Source organism: Chanos chanos, chromosome 6 (genome assembly GCF_902362185.1).
Source record: "Chanos chanos chromosome 6, fChaCha1.1, whole genome shotgun sequence".
NCBI classification, from domain to species: domain Eukaryota; kingdom Metazoa; phylum Chordata; class Actinopteri; order Gonorynchiformes; family Chanidae; genus Chanos; species Chanos chanos.
Window position 1 is genome coordinate 11,065,541 of NC_044500.1, and position 12,677 is coordinate 11,078,217.

Below are 12,677 nucleotides of genomic sequence, written 5' to 3' on the forward strand. Positions count from 1 at the left end.
GAGAGCGGAGGAGACAATGCAAACGCCATTTACGAGAACAAAGACTGTCCTTACCCTCTACTCACACACACACACACACACACAAACACAAACCCCTTTTTCAAGTGATCACAGGGGGAAAACCCACCCCCAAAAAACAGTGGATAAAAATGAAAGACACAGAGGAATAAGGCTACCCTTTAGGGGAAATATTTCACTAATTCCGTAGACAGTATTCAGTAGGGGGAATCTAGCATTTACCTCAACAGATTTAGTAACGAGTTGAAGGAGGGCACACACACACACACACACACACACACGCAAAAACAATACAGGGAGTGATGTAACAAAAAGGCTATTAACTTATCAACTTTACTTCCTTCTGTTATATCTCCCTACCTTCCAAAAACAGCACCAGCACCTTAATGAAGGGAACATCTAGCTTAGCTTCACAAACCCCGTCTACCTCTCCCTCTCTCGTTCTTTCTCTGCCCCCCCCCTCCTGGCAGTAGCATGGGATGAGTCACCGACTCGTTCACTCAGAGAGCTACTGACTGCAGATGGAATGAATGAACTGTGTGTGTGTGTGTGTGTGTGTAAGCGCATGAGAGAGAGAGACAGAAAGTGAGTGAGTGAGTGAATGAGATGCTGTTTGAAAGTGTATATAAGTGTGCCTAGCAAACCTGTGAAGAACTCCAGAGAAATGAGTCATGTTTAGTGTCCGCCTGTGTGTGTGTGTGTGTGTGTACACATGCAAGTAAGTGGAAACACGCCTATAAAGTATACACTATCATGCTTTTTTGTGCTTTAATATAGTAACATATAAGGGTTATGTTTACAATGAGTGCACATGGGAGTATCATGCAGTTTTTTCAAAGCATATGCAAACAAACAGATATCATATAACCTTTCTTTCAATAAAGCAGCAAGTGTTTATTGTGTTTGCAAGTGGGGATCACCATACCATACATCATACATATGTAGGGCTGGGAACCGAGAACCAGTTCCAGTTGAGAACCAGTTTCATATTGTTTGATCCATCAGAATCGTATGCCTCCGAAGTTATCAATTCCTTTTATCGATGCCAGCATGTTTTTCTGAGAGTACGCTTCCATTGCAGCGAATTACGCTCCGCTCTCATTCTGTTCGCTGTGATTGGGCCTATTTTTTATGCCTATTTTTCTGAAAAAGTCATGTTTATTTTATCAGTCAGTTTTATATTTGTTTTCAAAGTTATGTCCTTTTAAGAAAAGGAGCACTGTAATTTATTTTAATATGGTCAGATGTTATTAGGCAGACATTCTACACTGTGTTCAGGCTCAGAGATAATAAAACAGCTGCGCTTAAAACCTGTGTAGGCCTACTTTTATTTCCATACTGATAATTGATCAGGAATCAATAAGGGAATCGATAAAGAATTGGGTTGATAAGCACTATCAATACTGGCACTGGTATCAATAAAATCTTATCAATTCCCATCCCTACACATATGCCTCACTCTCACTGAGTTCCTAACGGTGCTGGGCGAATTTGGAAAGACTCGCCTCCATTGTCCAGTGCTCTGGTTTCTCTGGACCTCAGTGTGTCCATGCTGAGCGCTGGTTTTGGCCAGAGCTTGACGACACTGGCGACAGCCAGATAAACCGCCCACACGGCCCGTTCGATACGCTTGCTCGTGCCCACGCAGCGTCCAGAGAGCGTGGGCAGCGTTAACCTCACTCAGAAACAGCCAAGACTCAACGGACCTATCGCACTGTGTCACGGCGAATCCGCCCTCCTGCTTACTCTGGCTCTTCCAGGCTGCCGGTCTCCTCCCCTTTCCTTTTCATTCTTTCATTTAGCAAATAACAAACATCTTCTGGGCCCTTTATGAACAGTTGAAAGGGTTTCTAAAACAAACTCTTTCAGTCACTAATGGACAGACAAATAAAGAAAAACGGCAGGAGAGCAAATTTACACTGTGCAGAACTGAGAGAACAGAGCTGTTCTAGTGCAGAAAAAAGGGAAGAAAAAAAAAAAGGAGAGAGAAATAAAAGGGGAGAAAAAGGTGGCAGATCGTGCTGAAATCTTAAAGTGAGGGATTTCAATCTGTATTGATGGGCTAGGTGCCCTTTGACCTCTGTGGGTCACCTGCTCGGATGCGGATGTGTGGGGCTCAGATGTGATGCAGCTGCGAACCTGCGTCACACGCTCTGAGGTTTGTCCCATAAGACTTGGCTCTAACCGAGTGTGGTTGAATTTAAAGAAAGAGAGAAAGAAAAAAAAAAACACCCCGCAACAGTATGGAGATAAAAGGAAAGACGATGAAAACCAGGTTCTGTTTAAGGGGTCTAAATACTGAACACAGGACCAGTAACAAGAGTTGTACTCTGCTTAAAAAAAAACAGTGGGAGGTGAGAAGAGAGAGAGAGACAGAGAAATGAGACAAGGGACTATAAACTATCTTTAAGATTGATGAGCAAGCCGTGTAGGGAACAAAAATGCTCTCACTCCGGAAAAGAAAGAAACATCTCTGAAACATCACAGCCATGAGTCAAAGACACTGAAGTGGCTCCAGTCATCAAACCACAACCAATAAGAGTGTCATTCAATTCCACGAGTTCGCTCTCTCTCTCTGTTACCTCAAATGCCCCGAACCCCTTACCACATCCCTACGCACTCACACTCACGCACAGAGGCACGGATACAACCGCAGACACTCACCTATGCAATCGAGTGACACCACAGGAAAGGGCAATTAAATGACTACGTTAATGAGTTGGCCCTGTTCATGACATTCCTGTTACTCCTTCCTGCATTCTTAGATATGTTCATTTAAAAGACCCCCCTCCCTCCCCCTTTCCCCCTTCATAAGTGTGTCTTCTCATATTTAACAGTCAGTTATGCAGGCAACCACATGCACGTGGCATTTACGCGCTTCCTGCTGCTAAAAATACATGAATGAATACACAAATAGACCTGGGACGGAACAAACCCTCCAAAAAAAGGCACAAAGCAGTTCCTTTTGGTTTACTCAGTGGATTTAACGGGTCCCCTCTAGTGCATTGTAAGGTTATGGGTTGAGTGTATCCACACACACACACACACACACGGAAGCACGGACACTCGCACGCGCGCACACACTCTTCCTCCCTTCATGCATCACAGAGCAGTGAGTCATCACTCCATCCGCGCCGCTGACAGACGAACGCTCCTTGTGACAGGCCAGTTTGCGGCAGTCACACTCATCTTGTGCGTCCCTCCTCACGTCTCACTCGTTCTTTTTCTGATAGAGGGAGCCCGGGCTTCGGCCTCACGCCCCAAATTTAGTTCTCCGGCCTCCTTTGTCGGGAAGGGGGGGCCGAGATGTCCCGGTCTGACTGAGCCGCGGGCCTCCAGGAACATCGCTATGGTTACGTGCTGTTTCTATGACTCTCACAGGAGCAAGGTCTTCAGCCACACATCAACACTTCAGCCCACAGCGTGGAGTCCATCTCCAAGCATCACGCGGCCATCCCTCCTCCTCTCCTTCAACACGTTATTCTGATTACGCTCGAGAGCATTGGCCTGAGCGAAAAAAAAAACCCCACTTGTGTCTCGAACAACACAACTCATCGTTAAACATTCTGTAGCCTTTGTGTCGGGCAGATAGTCCAAGTCCAAGCACAAGGGCGGGGAAGGGGGGGGGGGGGGTGTTCAAAAGTCAAAACATAACATGTAGCTCACAGGAATACCCAGCCAATCAAATAAAATAAAAGCGGGATTTTACTACTTTAGTTCTCATGAATGAAAGTTCCCGCCCACCCCCGATACGGCAAATGGAGTAGAAAAGTCGAGCTTGCGGTATACAATGAGCTAAAACCTATTGTTTTCTAATCAATAGTTTCCTGGGGCAATCTTTCAATTACTGTCTGACTCCACTTCCCCCTGTTGCTTTGAGTGCCAATCACATGCCTTGGCAAACCCGGCGTTCGGGCGCTGCGAACACTTAGTGTTTTCACACTGGGCCCACACAATAGGCTCGGCACAAAAAAGGCTCGCTGACAATCCAAAGACAAGAGCATGTGTAACACATTTCACAGCAAAGCCTGAGAGAGCGGGAACTGCACACTGCTTTCCCAAACACATACAGCGAATTATGCCAAAAAAAAAAACCAAAACACCACTGCCAATACAACAGGGGTTTCATTTTTTTTTTTTTTTTTTTCCCCTGCTCGGGGTAAAAGCGATCGTGTCGCCAGTCAAGGCTTCTCCGGTAGGGCCTACTCAAAACATCCATCTCAGGGAATTACGGTTTATGACATCACCGGAGTGATTCAACACTTGAGCGATGCAGGAAATATATTAGATGGTGGGTGGGGGGTGGGGGGAATGAAACTGTGGAACGGTAAGTCTGGTGATAAAGGATAAGGGATATTACTCATTTGAGAGAGAGCGTTCTCACGGCATGAGGCCAACGATGTCAAAATCACAAATTAGGGGGACGGAAACTTGAATCTTAGTAAAAATCCCAGCTGGGTGCCACAATTACAACGATTTAGAGAACAGAATTTGATTGCATTTGCATATAAATCGTGTGCGCTTTTTTTTTTTTTTTTTGTCAGTCATTTTATTCTGTTCTTTAAATTTGAACAGTGAAACATTTTTTTCCAGGTACACAAGTAGGTCTATAAACCAAATGAGAGCGGTGCTGGAAATCAGGGGGTAGCCTCGGTCTTTGGTGAAAGACCATGCTCTGAACTGGAAGTTTAATGGAAACTTTGAGAGAAGAGATTAAAATAAGGCGAACTCAGCGCGCTTGCCGAATCAATTGTCTGGGTAGTCTCCAAACTGTCTGGCTAGAGGACAGCATTTTCAGCACAGTTTCTGCTAGAAAAAACAAGCAAGTCATTTCTGCGTGCTAAGCTTTTAGCTGTGGACAAATTTTAAAAGATATACGCCTTTGACCAAAGATTTATACTAGAACCTACGACTTTGACTGACCACTGTAGCTATGGATACTGTTATCGTCTCTGTAGAGTAGCCTATTATGAAATTTACTCCGAGTATGAAATAGGCTACAGCAAACAAAATGAATCTTTAACAGCTCTTGATGCTTATTTCGGTATGTCAAGTTCCCTCGCGGATCAGAGGATAGAAAGGCGGCTTAACAGTTGTTAAACTTACAAAAGCAAAAAAAGTCACCAACAACTTGACAAAAAAAAATTGCGGTTTGTCTACGCATGTTGATGCAACAACATATATCAGTTTAAGCATATACTCAGATTAGAAGACAAGTCTTTCGACACAGCCAGTACGAGCCACTTCTCCATTGCCTCCTTCATTTCAAAACTCTCACAGATCTCACATTTGTGTGAGAGAATTTGTAAAAAAAACCCCAAAAAACAACAACAACAAAAAAAAACCCTCTTTGCGAGCTGTATGAGATGCGAGCTGTATTTTGTGCTACCCAACATGTTCCAGCACACGCGAGGACTGCTGTCGGCCTACAGCAAAATTTTCTCTCTCCCTCTTCTTTCACCTTTCAACATTCTCTTCTAACATGTTCTCCAGGTCTCCCCTGAGGTTTGGCTTCCTACAGGCACTCCAGACAATGTTACTCGTGGCGGGCTAGGAACCAACTCATTTTCTTTTCATTTTTGGTTTCAACCTGTCAAATTTCAACATGATGTTCCACTCGTGCTCACATTCATGCTATTGGCTCTCTCGTGTGGACAAGACTGTCAATCATATTATGACATCAGCCACAAACCTTCAAGAGAGTGAAACGGCGGACAGTGGAGTCTTACCTGTGATACACTGAAACTGACCATCTTCTCGTTGGATCGTGAAGGCCTCACCCGGGTTTACCTGCACTAAGATTACCTGTGAAGACCAAAAAAAAAAAAAAAAAAGGTAAATTAGACAGTTCACAGCTCTATGAAAAACTCAGACGAGACCATTCAGGCGAGCGGCAAATTTCATCACCGTGCAGAAAATTCTTGCTCGTTCACAGAAGAACACACTCTCCAAGGTGGACTGCCGTTAGAGGAGTAAGATATTTAATGATTAGGTTTAATCTAGTACCTTTACCTCGGCCATAACTTCTTTAGGGATCCATCCTATGTCCTCAAACGTCGTTTAACCTTAAAAACTAACTGAGCACATGTTGTAAGCCTTTTATAGATCTTACCTAACATGCTGTCCATGTCGTCAGAGCTACGCTTTCAGTCTGTTTTTTTTTCCTTTGGTACACACATACATCAATATATAAACATGTTGTCATGTAGCCTGATAACACAAAGTCATTAACCCCAACTGCAAGTCACTTAAAACAAAACAACACAACCAGTCATTGCCACAGATTGGCCAAAAAAAAAAAAAATTCATTTCTTTTAATGAGCAGAAACACTTCACTTCTGGGTGAAAATACATTTTAATTACCGCCACTGGGTTGTGACAACTTATGGCATCCATCTCTTCCAAAGAACATTGCAAATGTCATATGTGGTTTTCCTGAGCTGACGAAACCATGAGGTAGAGAGTAAAATTTGCCCTAACGTGTTGGGGTTTTTTTTTTTCTTTTTTTTTACTATTCCTTGACACTCTTCTGCTTTCAGGTAAACCTGGCTATGACGTGTTCCTTAAAACCTTACAAAGCAGAAAAGACCAAAGCGAAGCATTTTTTTTTTTTTTTTTTAATTTCTGTTTCAGCAAAACCGCAAACTCTTATTGTGGGGATTTCCGGGTGAGAGAAGGGACTGAAAGTACAACTGATAAAAAGAATGGCGTTGAAGCAGTATTGGGGAAAACACATAGAGACACACATGCACACAGTCCAGTCAAAACTCCAGCCACTCCTATTCTGTCACAAAGGGCAGGTAAATGGAGTGGCGCGTCAGGCTGTGCCCAATGAAGCAGGTACTTAGGCTCCAATCAGACACGGACCCGACAGAGACCACGACATCCACTGCTGGCCGTGACGTTTGAGTGTCGTCACAGCAGCCTTACTGAAATGAGCTGGAAAGTGAGAAGGAGAGTGAAAGAGAGGAGAGAAAAAAAAAAAAGAGACGGGGGAGAGACAGAGGGAGACGAGAGAGGGAGGGAGGGAGGGAGGGAGGGGGGAGAACCATGGAGCTCATCAGTCAGCCACTTGTTCCATGAAATAGGGCCGACTCAGTCTTCTGACGAGTCTTTGTTAAAAGAGGGCCGTCGATGACACGCGTCTGAGGAAGAGCCGAGGCTCTGAGATCCGCGGCAGCCCGGGCAGGGGTCCCGCTTTAACGGCCCCCTGCGGGAAGCCGCTCCGTTTCTCTCCTTTTCAGAGGAGTGCGCGCGCGCGTTAAGCTCAAAGAAGGGCTCGGAAAGCGCCGTCTAACCCGGAGTGTCACAACGAGACGAGATCCCTGGATAAAGAAGTCAAGGCGGGGATACTGAAGAGGCTGTATTTTTCCCCCCAGTTGTGATGAATGAGGACAGATACACCCCCCCCCCCCACCCCCACCCTCCTCCAACCCCACCCCCCCCAGGATAACGAGCTATCTAATGTAGACATAAACCGTACACGCAAGTGACAGCTTTTGAGTCTTGTAAACAAAAAGGGCAGTTTTAAATGTCAAGAGTTCAAAGTCCGTGGCTCTATGAAAGAACTGTCCGTCATAGCTCCGTAAGACAAACTGGAGTTGTCACGTGGTTAAACAGGAATACTCTCATACCGTTCACGGATAAACTGACACAAACACAAACCAGCATAGTTTGCCTCTTAGCTACCAACGCCGAAAAACAAACTAAAGATAAATCTATGGACTAACTTCATACAAGAGAGCTAGCTGTGAGACGACAACAGCAACAACAACAAAAAAAATGATGGCGTTACAGTGATTTAAAAGGACAACGGTTTTAAAAAGTTAAAAATAGCAGCCGAGTTTCTCCTCGCAGACAGGCTGAGAGAGTCGGAGCAACGTTTGAGACTACCATCGGTTATAACGATCTCTGGCAAAAGGTTTGTGATCCTTAAACACAGTACGGCAGAAATCCACCACAACTTTTCTTATTCCGGTACTAAAAAGCCAGAGATAATAACAACTGCGTGTCGCAGCACGGACCCGACAGACAAACATGATCCAATACTTCAAGTACAAGAATGCCTATCTTTAGCTGATAAGAAACAGCCTGTAAAACATCAAAAAAATAAGGAAAAAAATAAACTGAGCAGGGTTTTTGGCTGCAAATCTACACGTATATGATATCAGCTAAAACGGTCAGTTAATAAGCAGATGCGTATACTATCAGCATATTTAGAAAAAAAAAAAGAAAAAATCCCAGAGGCTCAAAAAGACGACCCTCCGATTACCACAGAGGAGCCAAAAGGCTCACAAATGCCGATTTGTTGTTGTTGTATGAATGAGAACAGGGACGCTGGTTACCTTGGTTTTGTGGTTGAAGTCGTTGTCGTAGCGCCTACGCTCCCACGGCATGGGGCTGTGGCTATGGTGTTCTCCTAACACAGCCATCCTCTGCGACTGCCTCTCTCTGTCTGTCTCAGCTCCCATTCATAAGAACCTCTTAGCTACACATCAGCCCTTTGACTGCCGCACGCACGCGCTCACTTGCTCGCTCGCAAAACATGTTCACACGCACACACACACACCCCCACACACAGCATCAACATCGGTGAATGTGTGAGAGCATATACTAGAAGGAAGTGGCCACGGGAGGTCTTATTGAATTAGAGTAAACGATGCTACCCACTGGTGTGTGTGTGTGTGTGTGTGCGTGCGTGCGCGTGCATGCGCGCGTATGCGTACTTATGTGTGTGTGTGTGTGTCATGTGCTGCTTCGCTCTCCCTCTGATTCTCTTTGTTCTGCAAACAGCTGGCTACCTCCCCTCTTTTCCTCTTCCATTACAGCTTTCTATCTCGTTTCACATCATGAATCTCTTTTTTCGCCCTCGTTCTCTCTCTCTCTCTCTCTCTTTTTTTCTCTCTCTCTCTTCTTCTCTCTCTCTCTCTCTCTCTAGCTCTCTCTTTCTCTCTCTCTCTCTCTCTCTCTCTCTCTCTCTAGCTCTCTCTTTCTCTCTCTCTCTCTCTCTAGCTCTCTCTTTCTCTCTCTCTCTCTCTCTCTCTCTCTCTCTCTCTAGCTCTCTCTTTCTCTCTCTCTCTCTCTCTCTCTCTCTCTCTAGCTCTCTCTTTCTCTCTCTCTCTCTCTCTCTCTCTCTCTCTCTCTCTCTCTCAGCATCATAGCAGCAGCGGCAGCAGCAGCAGTACTGTGGTACGGAGGAGCAGGAGAAAGAATGAGCCGTCACTTACTGTTGCCCGCATCTCGCCCTCTCATTCAGACGTGGCTGCTTCAACCGGCTGGCCAGGAAAAAGGGACGTGTGATCGCCCTCCCCCGCCCCCGTGCTCCGGGGGTCCGAGCCACCTTCTCTCGTTTTCACCCGCCGCTCATGAGAACGGAGGATCCGAGCGGTGGGGCCGGCGCATGAGGAAGGAGCGGGGTGGGGTGGTTGGGGGGGGGGGGGGGGGGGGGGGTTGTCTGAACTCCTAACCCTTCTCCCCAAAAAATCCAGGACCGGGGAAAGAGGGGGAGGGAAAGGTTTGCCTGGGTATACTAGCTCCTAACAGTTCACAGGGCCCGGGGAATGTAGCCCATGTTTGCTCTCTCTCTCCCTCTCTCTCTCTCTCTCTTCCTCTCTCTTTTTTTTTAGTCCTCTCTTTCTCTGCGGCAGACGGATGCCTCCTTCTCTCGCTTGCTCGCTCTCTATGTTGCCTCTGGCTCCAGTTCTGCCTAGCTGCCACTGCCAGTCTCCAAGGCAACCTCTTCAACAAATAAGCCCCGGCAATGTCCGCAGCGCTCCGTCAGAGAGGAGAGGAGCGGCTAATCGCCCATGCTTCGGCTCACGTGAAGAGGAGGAGAACGTGAAAAGCCAAGGAAGGAAGGCCACAGACAAGTGGATGAAAGAGAGAGAGAGAGCGAGAGTGAGCGAGAGATCCTCAGATCCATAGAGGAGGCTTACGATTTTCTCTCTCTTTCAGTCTTTTTTCCCCACGTTGGCTCGTGACTGCGAGCCTGCTCCCCGGCAGCGTGTGTGTGCGTGTGTGTGTGTGTGCGCGTGTGTAATTGTATCTGTAGCCCAAAAAGCTGCGGTAGTTTATGATGATTTAGCTACAAAAAGACAAAGAACGGTGACAAGAGTTTCGCAACTTATGAGGAAGTCTTTAGTCATGGCTATTTAAGCCGTCAAAAACAACAGCGAGGGGGCAGTAAACGATCCACAGCGCTTCGCTGGCTGACACATACACACATGCGACTGCGTTTCTGTTTTCTTCCACCCCCCCCCCCAACCACCCCCCCCTCCTCCTCTCCCTCTCCCTCCCCCCTCTCCCCTGCTCTCTCATTCACAGAACGACACGCTGTACAGCTTCTATTAATACTGTGATCGATGTGCACGGAGATGAGGTTGTGGGAGTTCAATAGCAGCCCCTGAGCAGAAGACCACCTCAGAGTTCAGATCTATTAGAGCTGTCTGTTTCTGAGGGGAGCATGGGTACGCCGACAGTCTGAGGGGTACGGTTGAACCGTTCAACAACATAGAAAACAAAGGGATGGCGTTCCAGCAGTTTTTGAACCTGCTCCTCTTAAGCTGGTTGACAAGTCTAGTAGCACCAGTCAAAATTAATAACAACAACAACAATAATAAATAATAATAATAATAATAATAGAAAAACAAACAGAAACAATGTAGATCCATTAAGCTTTATACCCATCTTAAAACAGAGAGCAACCATAAAAAGTTGGTTTAAGTGTATTACAGTAGGCAAGTAGCATCTCCTCAGGCATATCTCGAGGCCAGAAACTCCATATTTGATATATTTTTGAGCGTCTCAAAAGAGTTTGAATAGAAATAAAGTGAAAAGAAGGTTACCTAAGCTACAACCCCCCCCCCCCCTCCATCTCTGATAAGAGTCGTACCTGCAGGGCTGCAGGGGAATGTCACTCACTCTGTTGTTCAGGTCTTTGCTCTGAGACCTGCGTCGATCTTTCGATCCACCGAATGAGGTGAACCAGACAGGAGAGGGAGGGAAAAAAAAAAAAATCTAAGGCCTGATATTGAGATAGTTTCTCTTCTAAAACAGAGCAGAGGAGCCGGCGTCAGGTTAACCCGTCTCCTTTAACTATCCATTACTCAGAGTATGTGGTTCAAGTCTTCATTTCAAACCAGTTTCCCAACAGAGATTAGACTCCAAAAATATGATTTCGAATAACAATGCGGGGGCAGGCAGGACAATGATGAATGATGTGTAAACAGCCTGAGGCCGAAGATGGGGACATGGAAATACAGTTGCCAATGCGTCACAGCCACGTGGAGCATGGCAAGCAGAGACAAGAGAGTCGGGGGGGGGGGTGGTGTGGGGGGTGCGCGAGGACGATTAGCAAACACCGCCACGGAGGTTAGCTCCGACTTTATTACCCTGGAGATGGGCCAGGAAAGGCAACGCGTTTAGGGCTCTAAGAGCCTGACGTTTCTTCTCCCTCCACCTCCATCCAGACAGGTCTCGGGTTTCCCACTATTTGTTCCTCTTTAATTGTTTACCGTGCCTCGCCATCCTGCGGCAGCTGGGCTGGCAGGAAACTAAAAGTGCGTGACGTCTGAAGAGGGCCGGTGTGGCTCCGAACGGGTGGCTTGCGGGAACTAATGGTAACCATGACGACCAAAACTGACGCAGGCTTTACCTGCGCCTCAGGTGCTTTCTCATGCGTCTTCCCTGTGTTCTCTCGGAACAATGCTGACCTTCCAGTTACTGCTGCTTCCCCCCCACCCCCCCCCCGGACAAAAAAAAAAAAAAAAGTACCTGGCGCTGACGATTTTGCTTTCGCCAAAAAAAAAAAAGGGAAAAAAATGCCGACTTTTGTATGAAAACAAAACAACGACATGAAGCAATCACAAAACACAAAAACATCACCTAAAGACATGCACAGTCAGGATACATGGCATGATCTGTCCTTTTTTTTTCCTCCCAGACTTTTCCATCTGCTACACATCAAAAACATGTCAAACATAACCAAACATCACCCTGACAGAACACTGCTTTTGTCTCTCTCTCTCTCTTTTTTTTTTTTTTGACCTCTTTGAGAAAACACAGTGGTGTTGCAACCGTGCTCGTGTCAAACTAACTGAGATTTGGTTCAAACACACCCACGGGCCCAAAACTCTTGAGTTCTGGAATTGGGTTGCCACTGGCGGGGGTGCGAGAGAGCTGTTCATGACACGGCTTTGGCCAGACAGTCTCATAGCCTCAGTGTGAGGAGTATTGACTTACACGGGCGAAGCACTGATGAAAACAATCTGCCTGATGGCGACTGAGGGATGACTGTTCTCTCTCGTGGTCTCGGCTTCGCGTCTGCTCGCAGGCGAATGGGTGGGTGTGCGAGCCAATAAAGTCTTTTGAGGATAGTGGTTGCTTCCTCAGCATGACTGGCTCTTCATGTGCCCAGAACCTTCTAGAAGTAGCACCCATTCGGGGGGGAAAAAAAAGAAAGAAAAAAAAATTCACTCCGAGGAAAGAAATAAAAACTAATAACAGTGACATAAAGCTAATGTACATTCAGTCAGCAAAAATGGAGAAGAATACAAAGAAGCATTTCAGAGACTGAAACCAGTACGAAACCACTACAAAAAAAAAGCTTTGCTAAAGCAAAGCCAGGTAGATTGAGGTACAGCAGTGAGGACATTAGAATG

General features: G+C 46.1%; 1 protein-coding gene across 1 annotated transcript in view; it reads right to left on the minus strand.

The window, feature by feature from the left end:
* The window catches only part of fndc3a (fibronectin type III domain containing 3A), a 43,959-nt gene that overhangs the window by 21,941 nt on the left and 9,341 nt on the right, over positions 1–12,677 (minus strand). The window contains exon 3 of the mRNA XM_030777398.1: positions 5,748–5,823. Coding sequence (XP_030633258.1) covers positions 5,748–5,823 — 76 coding nt within the window. The remainder of the gene's footprint in view (positions 1–5,747; positions 5,824–12,677) is intronic.